Source organism: Erpetoichthys calabaricus, chromosome 15, assembly GCF_900747795.2.
Source record: "Erpetoichthys calabaricus chromosome 15, fErpCal1.3, whole genome shotgun sequence".
NCBI lineage: Eukaryota > Metazoa > Chordata > Cladistia > Polypteriformes > Polypteridae > Erpetoichthys > Erpetoichthys calabaricus.
Window position 1 is genome coordinate 39,005,308 of NC_041408.2, and position 18,012 is coordinate 39,023,319.

An 18,012-nucleotide genomic window follows, 5' to 3' on the forward strand; every position below is an offset into this window, starting at 1 on the left:
TAGTCAATCATATGTCAAATGGAAATAGAACAAACGTTACATTAGCTATACAATACAGACTTTTTAGAGTACAGCTGTGAAGAGAAAGAGGAAATGTCACAGGAATGCATTAAGTTCACGTGCATATTGTCACAGTCTGAAAAATCGGTGGATGGACACTATTGTATAAATCCGCCTTTGAAAGATAAGATATTTAAAATGCCATATAATTGTTGTATTGCTAAACAACATGTTATTATCCTCAACACAAAACATAAAAACAACCTAGCTTTCCATGAGGATTACAAAACTTTATTGACATCTTAAATGCTATTAAGGTACCCACAGAACATCTGTCACTTAGAGAAGATAGAGTGTGCTACATTCTTCATAATGGATTGTATCATCCAAAGAAAAACAAAAATTACTGAAGGGACCAGACCTAACTAATGCTCACATGGGAGTCCTTATAAAATTTAGAGATGAGCCAGTAGCATTAATTGCTGATCAATTAATGTTCTACCAAGTAAACGTTCCAGATGAGGATACTGATCTTGGTTTCCTGTTGTGGCCAGAGGGTAACATGAATGATGGACTAGAGGGATTAAAAATAACAGTATGTCTTTTTGGAGCTATATCCTTACCAAGTTGTGCTTCTCATGCTTTGTGAAGAACAGATGAGGATGCAAGAAACGCATCTTCTGAAGACGCTATTAACACTATTTTCACAATTCCAATGTGGATGACTGTCTAAACTAAGTTGCAACAGAAGAATAAGCCATAAAATTGGCAAGAGATTGTGTTTCAGAGAAGGATTTCATCTGACCAAATGGGTGAGTAAGAGCAGAACAGTCTTTGTTGTCTGTACCCGAAGAAGATGGAGATATTAACAGCAACATAGGTAGGTCCCCTTCTGTGGTCACTGGCAGCAGGCACCATAGTCTCCATGACTGACTTTGAATGTTCCTGATCTTTCTCTATCAGTAGACTTCATAAGCAGTGTGACATCTTGGGGAAATTCCTCTCCAGAGCAAGATCTCCATTTCTGACAACTTTTAGAACACCTTTAGGAACTTCTGGGGTTCTCTCCATCTCTCTCTATCTTGGCTAAACCAAGAGTTGGATATTTCATTACAGTGACTCTAAACAAAAAGACTGGATGAGACACATACCTTGTGATGGATGGCGTTATGACAGTTGTGTTGAAAACTGACTGTACTGAATTGGTGGAATCGAAGGCAAACTTTGACACACCACACAGTTAGCTTCTCTTGCTGTAGCAACAGAAAAAAGTACGGGTGACTCCAGAGTACAAATGGCATGCTCTGGCTTTGGCAATTCAAAAAGGTCAGTGAAATAAACAGAATTTACTGGCTCAAAGTACTCTGTGGTGAAGACAGGGACCAATGGCTGGAAGTGCAGGCTTGCACATCTCACTTGCAGTTGATTTTACACTTGCAATAGCAATTGTATTTCCGTGGCTCTCAACAGTGGGAAAAGCATACCACTCCAGCATTTACTAAATATTAGTTTCACATGTGCACAGCTCCTGCTCCAAATCATAAAACTCGTTATCATCCTACAGATCATTAATTCTTGCAAGGAAAGCCAACTTCTCTTCTATTTCACATAGTTATAGGTTTTCTGCCTCACTCCGCACTGTCCGTGCAACGTGGCCGCAGAGAGCTTAAACAACTTGGCACTTCCACATAAAAATGACAAGGGGTGAGCGTTCTTGAAGGCTTTTACTGGACTTACCTTGTTGTAAACTGAAATATATACAAAAGAAACATACAGGTTACATACAGGTGTACAACCAAAGACAATAAAGAATGATTTAGAAAGCAATACATAACAGAGAGTATACATTAAACAATGAAGCTTTAAAAGACACAAAGCGAATTATTTACACGGTTGGATCAAGACGAAGAGAAGCGTGTAGACAGAGGTTCAAATTGCTGCGTACCACAACTAACCAGACCCAGGGATTTATATACCTTAAAGATACACTTTGGACATGACCGAAACAGGAGATAAAGGGGTGCCTACGTGAGACACATGGGGTGTATTGTATTCAAATGTTTATTATGGAATCTACATGCTTTACGTGTGTTTCATAGACATTTATGGCACCACTGTGAGTGTGGGATGTGACTGACAGGTGTGTTAATAAATGACAAGACAAAGGGGGAGCACAGCTCAACAAATAATGACTAACAGTTAACAACATGTGTCCAGAATTCATTTGCGAAGGCTTGGACTTGTCTCCACTGCCTTTTGAAGAGATCATTCTATGTGAAACCACCTTGAGGTGCAGACAGTCTGTTCCATGGCAACATGGGAGTTAAAATTGCCCTTATTTGACCAGGATTCTGTGGATATGTCAATGTCAATTTATTTATATAGCACATTTAAAACAACATAGTAATGCTGTGGCCAAAGTTCTTTACAATAATAGAATTAAAAAAAAACAAAAAATAACATAAAACATAAATAGAAATAAAATATATGAACATAAAATAAAAATGCATAATAAATAGAAGTAATGTTATGTACATAATAAATAGAAGTAATGTTATATAATCACAAAGAGGAAACCATCAGTATTACTGTTACTTGTTACGTGTACTCGTCTTTGTTATTTGTATTTGAACTAGCATCGACAAGGTAAGGCAGGAAGCAGCGGTAGCTTTAACGGCATCTGTAAGTAAATAAGTAAGTATATAAACCAGCATTGTAACAATAAATAGCTAATAAGTAACAGAAACAGTGATTCCTTAGTTAAAAAAAGGGCAGTGGCTGTCATCAAGGTAAGAAAGGGAAAGGCTCAACGGTGCAGATATGACAAATCTAGCAGCATTAATTCACTAAGCAAAGTTTTTTTTTTTTTTTTAGACTGGACAATTCTTAGTGGTCAGGAAGTAGAGCAGTTAAACAGAGCAACAGTGTAACGTTTCATTACTGCGAAGGAGTACAAACAGTGTGAGTGGAGAGCTTTTAAGTAAGGAATAAGAGGAGCGCTAGGTTAGGAGAACAGACAGAGAAAAGTAAAGTAACCTTACAGAAGAACAAACAGCATGCAGTCAAGAGGGAGAAGATTACAGGAGCTTGGGGGGGGGGGGGGGGGGGGGGGGGGAATTGGGGGTAGAAGGAATAAAATAGCTGTAACTTCTTCTTCTTTCGGCTGCTCCCGTTAGGGGTTGCCACAGCGAATCATCTTGTTCCATATCTTTTTGTCTTCTGCATCTTGTTCTGTTACACCCATCACCTGCATGTCCTCTCTAACCACATCCATAAACCTCCTCTTAGGACTTCCTCTTTTCCTCTTCCCTGGCAGCTCTATCCTTAGCACCCTTCTCCCAATATACTCAGCATCTCTCCTCTGCACATGTCCAAACCAACACAATCTCACCTCTCTGACTTTGTCTCCCCACCATTCAACTTGAGCTGACCCTCTAGTGTACTTATTTCTAATCCTATCCATCCTCGTCACATCCAATGCAAATCTTAGCACCTTTAACTCAGCTACCTCCACCTCTGTCTCCTGCTTTCTGGTCAGTGCCACCGTCTCCAACCCATATAACATAGCTGGTCTCATTACCATCCTGTAGACCTTCCCTTTTGCTCTTGCTGATGCCTATCTGTCACAAATTACTCCTGTCACGCTTCTCCACCCTTTCCACCCTGCCTGCACTCTCTTTTTCACCTCTTTTCTACAAACCCCATTACTCTGTACTGTTTATCCCAAGTATTTAAACTCATCCACCTTCACCAACTCTACTTCTTGCATCCTCACCATTCCACTGACCTCCCTTTCATTTACACACATGTATTCTGTCTTGTTCCTACTGACCTTCATTCCTCTCCTCTCTAGAGCATATCTCCACCTCTCCAGGGTCTCCTCAACCTGCTCCCTACTATCGCTACAGATCAGAATGTCATCAGTAAACATCATAGTCCATAGGGACTCCTGTCTAATCTCGTCTGTTAACCTGTCCATCACCATTACAAATAAGAAAGAGCTCCGAGCCGATCCCTGATGTAATCCCACCTCCACCTTGAATGCATCTGTCACTCCTACCGCAGACCTTACCACTGTCACACTTCCCTCGTACATATCCTGTACAACTCTTATGTACTTCTCTGCCACTCCCGACTTCTTCATATAATACCACAACTCCCCTCGAGGCACCCTGTCATATGCTTTCGCCAGGTGCACAAAGATGCAATGCAACTCCTTCTGGCCTTCTCTATACTTCTCCATCAACATCCTCAGAGCAAACGCATCTGTGGTGCTCTTTCTTGGCATGAAACCATACTGCTGCTCACTAATCATCACCTCACTTCTTAACCTAGCTTCCACTACCCTTTCCCATAACTTCATGCTGTGGCTCATTAATTTTATCCCCCTGTATTATTACAGTCCTGCACATCCCACTTATTCTTAAATATTGGCACCAGTACACTTCTTCTCCAGTCCTCAGGCATTCTCTCACTTTCCAAGATTCCATTAAACAATCTGGTTAAAAACTCCGCTGCCATCTGTTCTAAACACTTCCATGCTTCCACAGGTATGTCATCTGGACCAACGGCCCTTCCATTTTTCATCCTCTTCATAGCTGTCCTTACTTCCTCCTTGCTAATCCGTTGTACTTCCTGATTCACTATCTCCACATCATCCACATCATCCAACCTCTTCTCTATCTCATTCTCTTCATTCATCAGCCTCTCAAAGTACTTTTTCCATCTGCTCAACACACTCTCCTCACTTGTGAGTTCGTTTCCATCTTTATCCTTTATCACCCTAACCTGCTGCACATCTTTCCCAGCTCAGTACCTCTGTCTAGCCAATTGGTACAGGTCCTTTTTTCCCTCCTTAGTGTCCAACCTTTCATACAACTCATCATACACCTTTTCTTTAGCCTTTGCCACCTCTCTCTTCACCTTGCACTTATCTCCTTGTACTTCTGTCTACTTTATGTATCTCTCTGACTATCCCACTTGTTCTTTGCCATCCTCTTCCTCTGTATACTCTCGTGTACTTCCCCATTCCACCACCAAGTTTTCTTTTCCTCCTTCCTCTGTCCAGATGTCACTCCAAGCACTCGTCTTGCTGTCACCCTTACTACTTTCCCAACTGTCTGGTAATTCTTCACTATCACCCAGTGCCTGTCTCACCTTCTCCCTAACCTCAACTTTGCAGTCTTCCTTTTTCAAATTGCACTATTTGATCCTTGGCTCTGCCCTCACTCTCTTCCTCTTTTTGATCTCCAACGTCATCCTACAGACCACCATACTATACTGCTTACCTACATTTTCTCCTGCCACCCTTACCTACATTTTCTCCTGCCACCACTTTGCAGTCTTCAATCCCCCTCAAATTGACTCTTCTGCATAGGATGTAATCTACCTGTGTTTATCTTCCTCCACTCTTATACGTAACTCTATGTTCCTCCCTCTTCTTAAAATACGTATTCACCACAGCCATGTCCATCCTTTTGGCAAAATCCACTATCATCTGACCTTCTTCATTCCTCTCCTTGACACCATACCTACCCATCACCTCCTCGTCTCCACTGTTCCCTTCACCAACATGTCCCTTGAAATCCGCTCCATTCACCACTTTCTGTCCCTTGGGTACACTGTTCATCACTTCATCCAACTCACTCCAAAAATCTTCTTTCTCCTCCATCACACACCCAACTTGCGGGGCATATGCACTAACAGCATTCATCATCCCACCTCCAACTTCCAGCTTCATAATCATTACTCTGTCTCACACTCTTTTCATCTCCAAAACACTCTTGACATACTGTTCCTTCAGAATAACCCCTACCCCATTTCTCCTCCCATCCACACCATGATAGAACAATTTGAATCCACCTCCAATCAACCTGGCCTTACTCCTCTTTCATTTAGTCTCTTGCATGCAACAATATGTAAACCTTCCTTCTCTCCATCATATCTGCTAACTCTCTTCCCTTACCAGTCATACTGCCAACATTCAAAGTTCCTACCCTCAGTTCCACTCTCTTTACTTTCCTCCTCTCCTCCTGCCTCTGGATATGTCTCCCCCCTCTTCTTCTCCTTCTTCTTCTTTGGCCAACAGTAGCCCAATTTCCATCAGCATCCTATTGGGTAAACAGTACTGGTGGTGGTCATTGTTAACCCGGGGCTTGACTGATTTGGTATGGAAATTTGTATTGTTGTCCGCATATTGATTTGGAAAAATTTTACACTGGATGCCCTTCCTGACGTAACCTTTCTCATTTATTCGGGTTTGGGACTGGCACGAAGAAACACACTGGTTTGTGCATCCCCTGTGGCTAGGTTAATAGAATAGCTGTAGCATTTCTATTATTTAATTTCTTTGGATTCATTTTTTTAGTTTTACCATTTTAAGTTAAATCATTTAATTTAAAGTAGTTTTAGTAATCCTATCTCAAATTTTAGCAATAAGGCCAGTACTATGCAAGTCCTGTTGGATGTTGGACGTTTTAGATGATGGCTTGTAGGAGCCCCTATGAGAGCTACATCTGCAGGAGATGCCAGCTGATCCAGCACCTCAAGCTTTGGGTTGCTGATCTGGAGGAGTTGGCTGACCTGAGTTGTTGTATAGCTTTCGCAGACCTGCCACAGATGTCCCTTAAAGAGACAGTATGTACCTCAAAGGTAGCGCAGGAGGAGAATCTAGACCATACAGGTAGAGATAGATGCGTCACAGTCACAAGGTGTAAGGTAAAGGGTGCACACTGTCAGGGGGCAACCCCAGAATTGGAAGTGTCAAACTGTTTTCAGGTCCTTACAGAGCTGGACGGTGTCTCTGAACCTGGTAGAGGAAGGCAGCAATGAGGAGCCCCAAAGGACTACCTCAAAACTAGTTCCCAGAAAGAGAGAGGTAGTGATAGTTGGGGACTCAATCATTAGAGTCTCTGTCACACTGTGTTGCCTTCTGGGTGCTCAGGTGGGAGACCTTCCTGGAAAGGTGGATAGGCTCTTGGCCAGTGGGGGTGGATCCAGTTGTCATTATTCATGTCAGAACAAATGAAATACAGTAGTTGGTCAGTTCTGGTATCCAAATTTGAAGAGTTGGGTGCCAGGCTGAGAATCAGAAGTTCTGCCTGTGCCACACGCCAGTCCAGGTAAAACTGAGGAGATAAGAAAGCTTAACGCATGGCTTGGTGCAGGATAGAGGAGTATAGGGTTATGGGGCATTGGGACTCCTTTTGGAACAGATGGGACCATCTGAATCGGAGTGGCACCAATGTATTGGAGAGGTGTATGAGTAGGTTAGTCGAGGATTGTTTAAACTAAGAAATGGGGGGCAGGGAGTTTAGGACAGGCCAGGTTTAGAACTTTACAAGGAGGAACAAAGTGTTTAAAAATAAAAATGCAGAGTAATGTAAATTCTAACCCAATGTGTCAATATAAAAGTAAAAGGAGTAACACATTAGAAATACCTTGCTTTAATGCTAGAAGTATCAAAATAAACCAAGTGAGTTGGGGTTGTATGTAGAGTAGCATAATTATAATATTATAGCAATAACGGAAAACTGGCTAAATAACAATGATGGGAATGAGTAATAACATAGAGGGATACACATTTTTAGGAAGGATAGATGGAACAGAAAAGGAGGTGGGGTTGCTGTTTATGTTAAACAGAATTTAAATGAAAGTCCTGTTCAGTTGGATGATGAGCCCTGTCTTAGTGAGGATGTGGGTTCATGGGGAAAGCATTAGGCATAGAGGCCTTATTTTAGGAGTGTGTTAGACTGCCCAATCCATGCAGTAATTACAGCACACATCTTTTTAGTAATAATAAAAAGGTAAGTTTACAAGGTGATATTATAATCATGGGGGACTTTAAATAACCAAATATTAACTGGGGTAACCTTCCAAATAACGAAGCACAAGAACAGGAGTTTTTAGAAGTAATCAGTGACTGGAATTTAACACAGTATGTTAAAGCACCAACATGGGGTGAAGCCTATCTAGATTTAGTATTTTGTAATAATCAGGATAGGGTGTAGAGGTGATTGAACCACTAGGGTCAAGTGAACATAATATAACACAATTCTCTATGTTTTGTAACAGGATGGACGTAAAGACTAAAACTGATAAGTTTAACTTGGTAGGGCAAATTTTCATCAAATGTGACAATGTCTAAGGATAGACTGAGATAAGCTTTTAAGTTTTGAGACAGTTGAGGAGCAGTGGAACGGGTTTAAAAATATACTACCGTAATGCAAAACAGGTATATACCTACAGTAAATTTGGAATTAATAGGAAATTAAAAAGAAAAACTCCACAGTGGGTTAATAAAGAGGTAAAAAAGAAGCCGCAAAGGAAAAAAACAGCTGTATAAGGCATGCAAGACTAATAACTCCAATGTGAATCGTAGGGCGTATGAGAACATGAGAGCAACCATTAATAAGCATATCAGGAAGGCTTAAAGTTTGGAGAGGAATATAGCAGATAAGGCAAAACATGATCCAAAGAAATTCTTTCAGCATTTTAGTACTAAAAGATCAGTCAATGAGGAGGTAAAGTGCATCAGCAATAGTAAAGTGGAATAGCAGATTCTCTAAATAAGTATTTTTCTGAGGTCTTCACAAGTGAGGAAGTACATAAACTCCCTGCAGTAAATGGAACTCCTAAGGAGGTACTGATTGATTTGGAAATTGTAGAGGGAGAAGTGCTGCTTACATTGACTAGGTTGAAATCCAGCAAATCTCCAGGACCAAATAATATTTACTCTCAATTTCTTAGAGAGGTTATCGAGTACATAATGTAAACCCTTGACACATATTTTTAGGAAGTCACTGCACAATAGGGACATTCCAAAGGATTGAAAAATGGCAAATATTATTCTGCTATATTAAAATGGTGACCGGGCAGATGCAAGCAACGATAGGCCAGAAAGCTTAATATGCATCACAGGAAAATTTATGGAATGAATTTTTAAGGATAAGATTGAGCAGCACATGGCAAGTACAGGAGTTTTTCTGAACCGTCATCATGGTTTTAGAAGAGGGAAGCCAAGTTTTACTAAGATGCTGGAAATCTATGAGGAAGTAACAAAAGGGTATGATCAAAGTGAAGCATGATATTATTTATCTGGACTTTGAAAAGCATTTGATAAAGTTCCACATAAGAAGTCGGTCATCAAACTAAAAGAAGTGGGAGTTCATGGTGTTTCTGTAGATGGTTGTGGAATTGGCTCAGACACAGGAAGCAGAGGGTAAAGGCATGAGAAACATTATCAGAACCGACTGATGTTAAGAGTGGTGTTCCACAGGAGTCAGTAGTAGGGCTGCTGCCATTTTAATATGTACATAAATGATTTGGATAGGAATATAAGTAACAAGCTGGTTAAGTTTGCAGATGATGCCAAAATGGGTGGATTATCACATAATCTGAAATCTGTTAAATCATTACAGAGGGACTTGGACAACATACAGGCTTGGGCAGATTTGTGGCAGATGAAATTTAATGTCAGTAAATGTAAAGTATTACACCTAGGAAGTAAAATGTTTGGTTTAAATATACAATTGAGGTTTGAAAATTGAGAGTCTTAGTGAACTCTAGACTATGAACTTTCAGACTGTGCTCAAAAACCATTAAGAAGGCTAACAGAATGGTATGATATATAGCCTGGTGTGTAGAATACAAGTCCAAGGAGATTATGCTCAAGCTTTATAATGCACTGGTGAGGCCTCATCTAGAGGACTATGTGAAGTTTTGTTCTCCAGGCTATAAAAAAGACAGTCGTGCTAGAAAAGGTCCAGAGAAAAGTGGCTAGTCTCATTCCAAAGCTACAGGTGATGAATTATGAAGAAAGATTAAAAGAGCTGAGCCTTTTCAGTTTAAGCAAAAGAAGATTAAGAGTTGACATGATTGAAGTGTTTAGGATTATGAAGGGAATTAAATTAGTACAGTGGATCGAGACTGTTATTTTACAAAGTCTATAAACATATTTTGGAGCAGGCTTACTAATTGTCATTGTGCATTATAACTCACAGGTGAAATTAAAGACAAAACTTCACAGATGTGTTATGCCTGTCACCTTCTCTTTCTCTTCATCTCCAGATATTTATCTTCCTTCTAATAGGTCTTAAGGAAGAAAGTACAGTATGTTAGGCAGTGTACTGACCATTGAATGTTCATTTCGAGCAGCAGTCGTCTCACCACTCCCAAAAAGTCCCCCTGTTGTTACCTCTTGGTTTAGAGAAATCACACTGGCTTTGGTGTCTTGTTCAGAGTGTCAGTCTGAGCTGTAGCATCTTTTTTCCATTCCTTATGGATCACCCAAGCTTACTTTTCAAGCATTTTTTCCCAGACTATTCCAAGGTCCTATCCAATGATGATTCGTGTTTTATACCTGCTCCTACCCAGATTGGACTTTCAAAACTCCCCATTGAAATGAGCACATCTCAAAAATGAGTGAATGCCTAAATGTTTTTTCACAAAGTAACATTTGAGCAGACTATAACTATAGATATGAATGCCAGTCTTCTCTTTTCAACATTATTATTATCGGCAACAAGGATCTTCATTCTTTACTTAGTAGCCAGGCAATGTGGTGTACTGGTTAAGGCTTTGGACATCAGGCAGATAGACAGGTATCCCAGCCAAGAGAGAGGAAGGTTCCTTGCCTGGAACTTGAGCCCCAGGTGGATGGACAGGTGTCCCAACCGGATGTATTCACAATATCTTTCCTGGCTGGAATAAAAGGGAAAGACATGGAAGGACTGTCTCTAGGGATTATTTATTCCTCCAGAATGCTAGATGGCTGCAGCCCTGGATATTGATACCTGTTCAGACAACAGCAGGGAATGTTGGGAATTGTAGTCCAGTAGAATAGCCCTGCTGGGGTCCGTGGGTGCCAGAAAAGGATTACACTCCCCACTATTTGGGACTTCCATATGACCTGCAAGTGCTTCCAACAAAAGGGACCGCACTGCCTTGTCCAGATGAGTTGGAGCTGGGAGTAGAAACAGGCAATACTCCACTGGAGGAGTAGCAATGTGGTGTAGAGAGAGGGAGAGAGACAGAAAAAGAAACAAGACTTCATGCTTCGCAATTGTAATTCGGCCCTCACTTCTGGGTTATGAGAGATTACGCTGATGCATTTTGTCTGCCGCTTCTGCTCCATGGACAAAAAAATTGAACCTCTGGATTTATTGCCTATATGGTCTGCTGCCTGCCTCTTTGTCTGCTTTTTGAATCCTGTGGTTTTTCTCTTGGATTATGGCTACAAGGTACACTTTTTCTGAACTTTATGTCTATCAGCACACTGAGCGCAATACTCTGACATCACTCCTTCTGTTCAGGCATTTAGGAATTCTTTTGCCAGCCCAGGTACTGTCACAGAAACTGTTGTTGGAAGTTTGACTATTATCATACTGAGTATAACATTGACTTGATATGGACCTTGATCTTTTGTATCTATTTTATCTTGTAGCGTTTTTGTAGAATAAACGTTTAAAATTAGATACTTCTTTTTGGCTCACCCTGTATTAATGATATTATCAAGGTTGCCTTTTTCCACCTTAAGCCTTTTAAGGATTATTTATTTATTATGGATTTTGGATGCACTATACTTTTTGAACACTTCTTTTGAATTGTTTTTAATAAAACCACTAGGACACTTTACACCATCCTGTTGCCTGGAGTGTTTTATCCCCATCTGCCACGCTCGTCTGGTTACGTTATCAACGTTGTCGGGTTCAAGAGGCTCTCATTATGGAAGAGGGAACAAGTAGCTGGATCTGCACTATCACACCCTGCCTGCATCTTTTAAGGACAAGCAGAATGATGACTCCCTGAAGCATACAAGGAGTGCAATTGCTGTAGTGAATGGATAATCCATCGATGGGCCCATGTCATCTCTGCCTTACTTTGTGTTACACAATAATCTTTTGTATCAGATGGCAGAACATCAAGGCGAAACCAGGAGCCAACTCCTACTCGCGTGACCTTATAATAATAATAAATCTTTTCATTTATATAGTGCTTTTTTCACTACTCAAAGCACTCTACACGCAGGCAGGATGACGTATGTGATCTGGCTAATGGACACCTTTTGGAGCATTTAGGAGCTGAAAAATCTTTCAAGCAGATTATGGCACACTTCTGTTGGCCAGGTGTCTACGAGGTGGTGCACCACTTTTGCAGGTCCTGCCAACTTGTATACTCATTCCATTGACACTAACTGACATCCCGTTCAAACGAATCAGCACTGTCAGCCCACTCGAACACTCTGCCCACGGGCCACAAGTATATCCTCATTCTGGTGGACTATGTCATCAGATACCCAGAGGCCACAATCCTATGGGTGGCTAATGCCACATATCGGTCACAAATCAGGGAGTTCCAAGACTGCTCACCACAGAATATCGATTTACCATCCACAGATAGATAGTCTGGTTGAGTGTTTTAAAAGACATAAAAGAAAAGACAGTGTACAGCACTCCTACGGCCCACTGGCAGTTTCATGCCTTGCCCTATATGCTACACTTGGCCCCGGTGACCTTCCAGCATTTGGTGGACAGACTGTTCTGGTCTCACAATGCCTAAAGTGATGCCTGCTCAGATGATGCAGCAATATATTCCAGTACTTGGGCAAACGACATACACCACATTTCGAACATCCTCCAGATCATCCACAATGCCAGCCTCTGGATAAAAACCCATAGATATTTAGGCTATATGGTGGGCGGGTGGTCGGATCAAATCATATCTCCTAACTTCTTTCTCCCTTTCATTCTTCAGACTGACTGAGAACTGAGAAATGACATACTGTAAATGTGTAGGTCACCTTGAGATTGAATTGGCACTAAATGGACCATAAAGGCTTCTTTGAGTAACACATACATCAACAAGAGATTTGAGGTAGTAAGACCTAAACCAACGTAGGGACCTGTCAGTCAGAATTAGAGTTTTGGAGCAGATACTGTAAGCAGCAGAAGGTCAATGGAAAGAACAAAACAGAACAGTAGTGTATATTATTTTTAACTACATACACACCAGTTAAAGCATAAATCTTAAAGTCAAGACCTATCTTTTTAGTAAGTTTATTGCAAACTGTTACTTAGAATACTGTATATTTATTATAACTTAATAAAATTAGTGTTTGACATTTTTATAGAAATTAATTTGAAGTATGGACTAGAATATATCATGTTTTTATTGGAAGAATTTGTTGCCCTGTATTACAGACACAAGTGTACCTTTTACAGTAAGCCTTTTATAATTCTTGTTACAGCACAGGGCGAAGAGGAGTTTTGATATCACCAAAAAATAAAACAACATCTACATCTGGGATGTTTGTCTGTGGATCACAAGCTCTTTCAACATCTAAAGTGAAACCATCTTGCTCACCTGTTGAGGCAAAGGCCCTTTTAGAGAAAGGTAATATATCACAGACTACCTTACAATTTTGTAAAATTCAGCTGTTAACATCTGAAGGCATCATTACTATAATAATGCCAGTATTTTACAAAAATTTTTCATCTTATTTGTTATTTGAAAATTAATTGCATCTCTGACTTTTTTAATTTCTTTGTTTTAACTTCCCCATATTTCTTACATAAGTGAGCTACAATGAGCACATCCATCCATCCATCCATTCATCCATCCAACATCTAAATTCGCTTTATGCTGACCATTCTTTAAGTCAAATTATCCAGAGCAGGATCACAGGAAAGCTGGAGTCAATCCCAGGAAGCTTCCTGTGCAAAGCAGGAACAATCCCTGGACAAGACACTAGTCCATTGCAAGGTGAAGACACTTACACCCAAATGCAAACCACAGCCAATTTATCTATGTCAATCCACCTGAGCTGCATGAACGTATTACAAGCACAATTGACATGGTGTTGGGAAATTTGCACTCATTTCAAAAGCCAAAGATTATAGTTTCAAAGTTTATCTCACTGTGAATGTACATGGCCTTTTACTGAGTAGCATGCCAAGCAGAGTTGGCTCTTGAATTCAGAAAATGAATAAATGCATGCATATCTTATATATAAAACCAATCAATATTTATTGTCCACATTGCCTTTAACATAACTTACAATTATGATCACCTTTATTAATTATATAAAAGTTATTACAAAACCCTAGCTCAATAGGATCAAAAAGTAAAGCTTTCTTGCATCAATTTATTCCACAGTTCAGAGCACTACGTGTACAATATTGTATTTTGCTATATATGCTATATTTGCTATATAAGGCCATTCACAAATGGTACTATGGTTGTTGCATTTGTAGATTTAGATTTTTTATTCTTTGATCTTTCAGAATTGAAGGATATTGTACTCTAAGTCACTTCAGAAAAGCACAAATATTACTTAAATATTGTCTTAAGAATTTTTTATATCTCACTCTTTTTGTCATTTTCAATTATATGGTGGTTTCATCTCATTTTTCCTATACCTTTTTAATTCTATTGCATGTTGGTGAGCAAGGCCCTTAACCTGCAATTGTTTATTCCTGTGTATGATGTTAATCTACATCCAGACCTGCAAGCAAGTCCTTGAACTTACAAGGAAAACTTCGGGATGTGTGGCAGGATTGGCACTCCAACCACTGTGAAAAAATCTCACACTGTTCCAGTATGGTGCTGAGGTATCATCCCCTGCACTCGGGTCCCAATCCAGGTGGTTCGTCATGTGGTGGGTGGAGCAACGCACTATCAGCGCATGCTCCCCAACTTTTTAATTCTATTGCATTTTGGTGCATTTCACAGTATACATTAGTAACAAAAAGTTACTGTAACAAGTTAAACTCTTTACTGTAATCTAATTATGTTTCATAGTAACAAAATAATGTAACAGGCTAGTGGTAGGGTGTTGTAATATTTTACCCATTATGTTTGCAATGAAAAGTGAAGCAAAATGACACCTTTTATTGGCTAACTGAACAGATTACAGTATGCAAGTATTCAAGGCTTCTCAGTCCCCTTCTTCAGGTAAGTAACTAAGACAATTTTTATTTCAAAGGTCAGCTGTTTATCCAGTAAAAAACAGAAGTTGTGCATTCAGATTTATCTCTCTATGCTACAGCTATTGCTTGATAGAGCCCTTACACTGTGGGAGTTTGCACACTATTCATATATTCCAGCATCTGTTTTCTTATCAAAGTAAGCAAGTGCTGGTCCTTATTCAGTCTGATTTTTGAAATGCCCATTGTGTCATCTTTTGAAAGAGCAGAGGTTTTGCTTTCTAAGGCATATATTTGCCTCATATTCCAGCATATAGCTTGATTAGACAATTTATTTGTTAATAAATGCACTCCAACTTGGGGCTTCCTCCAGAAAAAGAGGTTAGATAATCCTGGATATCAGGATGAATTCTGGGTTACAATAGCATGATTTGGCACCAGTTCCAGAATACTGCATTTTAATTGTCTTCCACAATCCTGGATAGGTTGATCTAGATTAATTCATGTTCATGGTAAGATTTACAAGCCCTTATGAGTCAAGCACTGAACAGCCTATTAACCACAGCATAAAAATCCACGAAATAGAGGGGACAACTTTCATGCCAGCAGACCAAGAGGTACTGGGTGGCAGTGCATGAAGATTATCAATGTATCCAACAAATGGAGAATAATAATAATAAAAAATAATAACAAAATGTTGTGATAGAAATCAAACATATTACTTAACCTCCTTAGTCCTAGACCCGAGTTTCACTCGGGCTGTGAAAACCATGCTAAAAGCGTTAGTCCCAAGTGTCACTTGGTCAACTGTATAGATGTGTGTTGCATAAGCATTAGGACCGAGAATCACTCAGGCTGTAAAAGTTCTGTCAGCATAAGTTCTAAGCATTATTCGGGCAACGTTATAGGTGGGTCTTGCGTAAGCATTACGTCCAAGCATCACATGGGCAAAGGTGTCAGTGCATCTTCTCCTCTCACCTGTAAGTGTGATCAGTAACCCCCTCCATAATAACAGTGTCTCATGAGAAACATTTTTCAGGAGCCATGGTGTTGCATGCTCTTGCTAGTGATACAAGCAGTGATGTTGAGGATGCTGAGGAGATTCTCATCAGCAGTATTGAGGAAGTGGTGAAACTGAAATGGACAGTGAGCCCAAAAGTGATTTTGATTAATCCAGAAGTGACCCTCACGTCTGGCTGTCTGTTGACCCTGCTTCAAATAAACCAGCACCACCTCATTTTCATTTTGTGGGGCAGCCATGAATAAAAGTGTACGTTGACAGCCAAAATCCACTCATTTACCTGAAGTTATTCCTGAATGATAACGTGATCAACAGAATTGTTGTTGAGACGAATCATAACACTGAACAGTGTTGGGCAAATAACTGTACACTTAAGCAGTTTTCCCATTCAAAAAGATGGGAACCAGTAACTGCTGATGATATCTGGGCCTTTTTAGGCTTATTGATATTGCAAGGACTTCTAGTGAAACCTGAGCAATGATGGTACTGGTCCAAGATCAAAATTCTGGTAACACCGTTCTTTGGAGAAATTATGTCAGAGTGTAGGTTTCCACTATGAAATTAAACATCTGCACTTTACCAACAATGAAGACTTTAATGAGAATACCCATCCAGAACCCAAACTGAAGAAAATTTGGGAGATATACCAGGCCATTGTAGCAAAATTTCTGAGTGTTTACATTCCGGACCATGGTGTCAGCAGCAATGAAAGTCTCATGGCTTATAAGGGCAAACTGTCATGGTACATTGCATCAAAAAGAGCAAGATTTGGCATATAGTTTTATGAGCTTTTTGAATCTAAAATGGGATACATCTTGAATTTGGTTTTGTACACAGGCAAAGGGACAATGTATGATCCAAAATACAATCTGTACAGCATTTCTATATCATAGGTGCTGACTTTGATGCTTTGATGATCTGCTGGATCAATCTTACTGTGTGATCATGGATAATTTTTATACTTCGCCAGAGCTATTTGACATCTTGCGGCAAAGAAAGACTGACACACATGGAACAGTGCGCCCCAACCATCATGGCATGCTTGAAGACTTTTGCAGAGTTAAATTACGGCGAGGTGTGCTAGTAACTTAGCAAAAGGGTAAAGTGCCTGCATTGAAATGGAAGGACAAGAAAGATGTTTGTCTTCTTAGCACTGTACACAATGCAGCTACAGTCACTGTACAAGCAAAAGGCAACAAGCATTTTATGAAGCCTTGTGCTGTTGTCGACCACAATACCATGGTAGGCGGCGTAGATCGTGCAGATCAAGAATTGACTTACAGTTCCATTATGAGGAGGCAAAAAAGAAATATTACAAAATGATACATTGTCAACTGGTGGAACAGTGAATTTGGAATGCATTCGTCTTATACAAACAAAAAGCTGGAAAAACTGTATCTCATGCAAACTTTACATGCCAGCTTGTAGAACAAATTATTGTCGTACATCCACCGTCCACACTATCACTAAAGAGACGTGGTCAACCTAGCACATTGCGAATCAATCCAGAGCAACCTATTGGCATATATTTTATCTATACTAATAAAAGGCAAAGCCCTCACTGACTGACTGACTGACTCACTCACTCATCACTAATTCTCCAACTTCCCGTGTAGGTAGAAGGCTGAAATTTGGCAGGCTCATTCCTTACAGCTTACTTACAAAAGTTAGGCAGGTTTCATTTCGAAATTCTACGCGTAATGGTCATAACTGGAACCTGTTTTTTGTCCATATACTCTAATGGAGGAGGCGGAGTCACGTATCGCGTCATCACGTATTACGCCTCCTACGTAATCACGTGAAGTGAAAACAAGGAAGAGATTTACAGCACGAGTCAAACGCGGGAACAAAGGTAAATGACATTAATTGTTGAGTGTCTTTTAATACTGTGTAATTGTTGAGTGTCTTTTAATACTTTGTAAGCATACATATTAACAGATGTGCAATTAAACGTGTGCATTTACGGGGTGATTTCTCAGGCTTAAAGCTCGAAGTGATCACTCGAGTGAAGGCAGCTTCACAAAAAAAGCAGATCCTTAACAAACTGTTATTGGTATATTTTCCCTC

General features: G+C 40.0%; 1 protein-coding gene across 1 annotated transcript in view; it reads left to right on the forward strand.

Annotated features, from left to right (window-relative positions):
- Positions 1-18,012, forward strand: part of LOC127525947 (uncharacterized) — a 244,709-nt gene that overhangs the window by 116,178 nt on the left and 110,519 nt on the right. Inside the window, exon 4 of the mRNA XM_051919334.1 lies at positions 13,247-13,392. Within this exon, the coding sequence (XP_051775294.1) occupies positions 13,247-13,392 (146 nt within the window). The remainder of the gene's footprint in view (positions 1-13,246; positions 13,393-18,012) is intronic.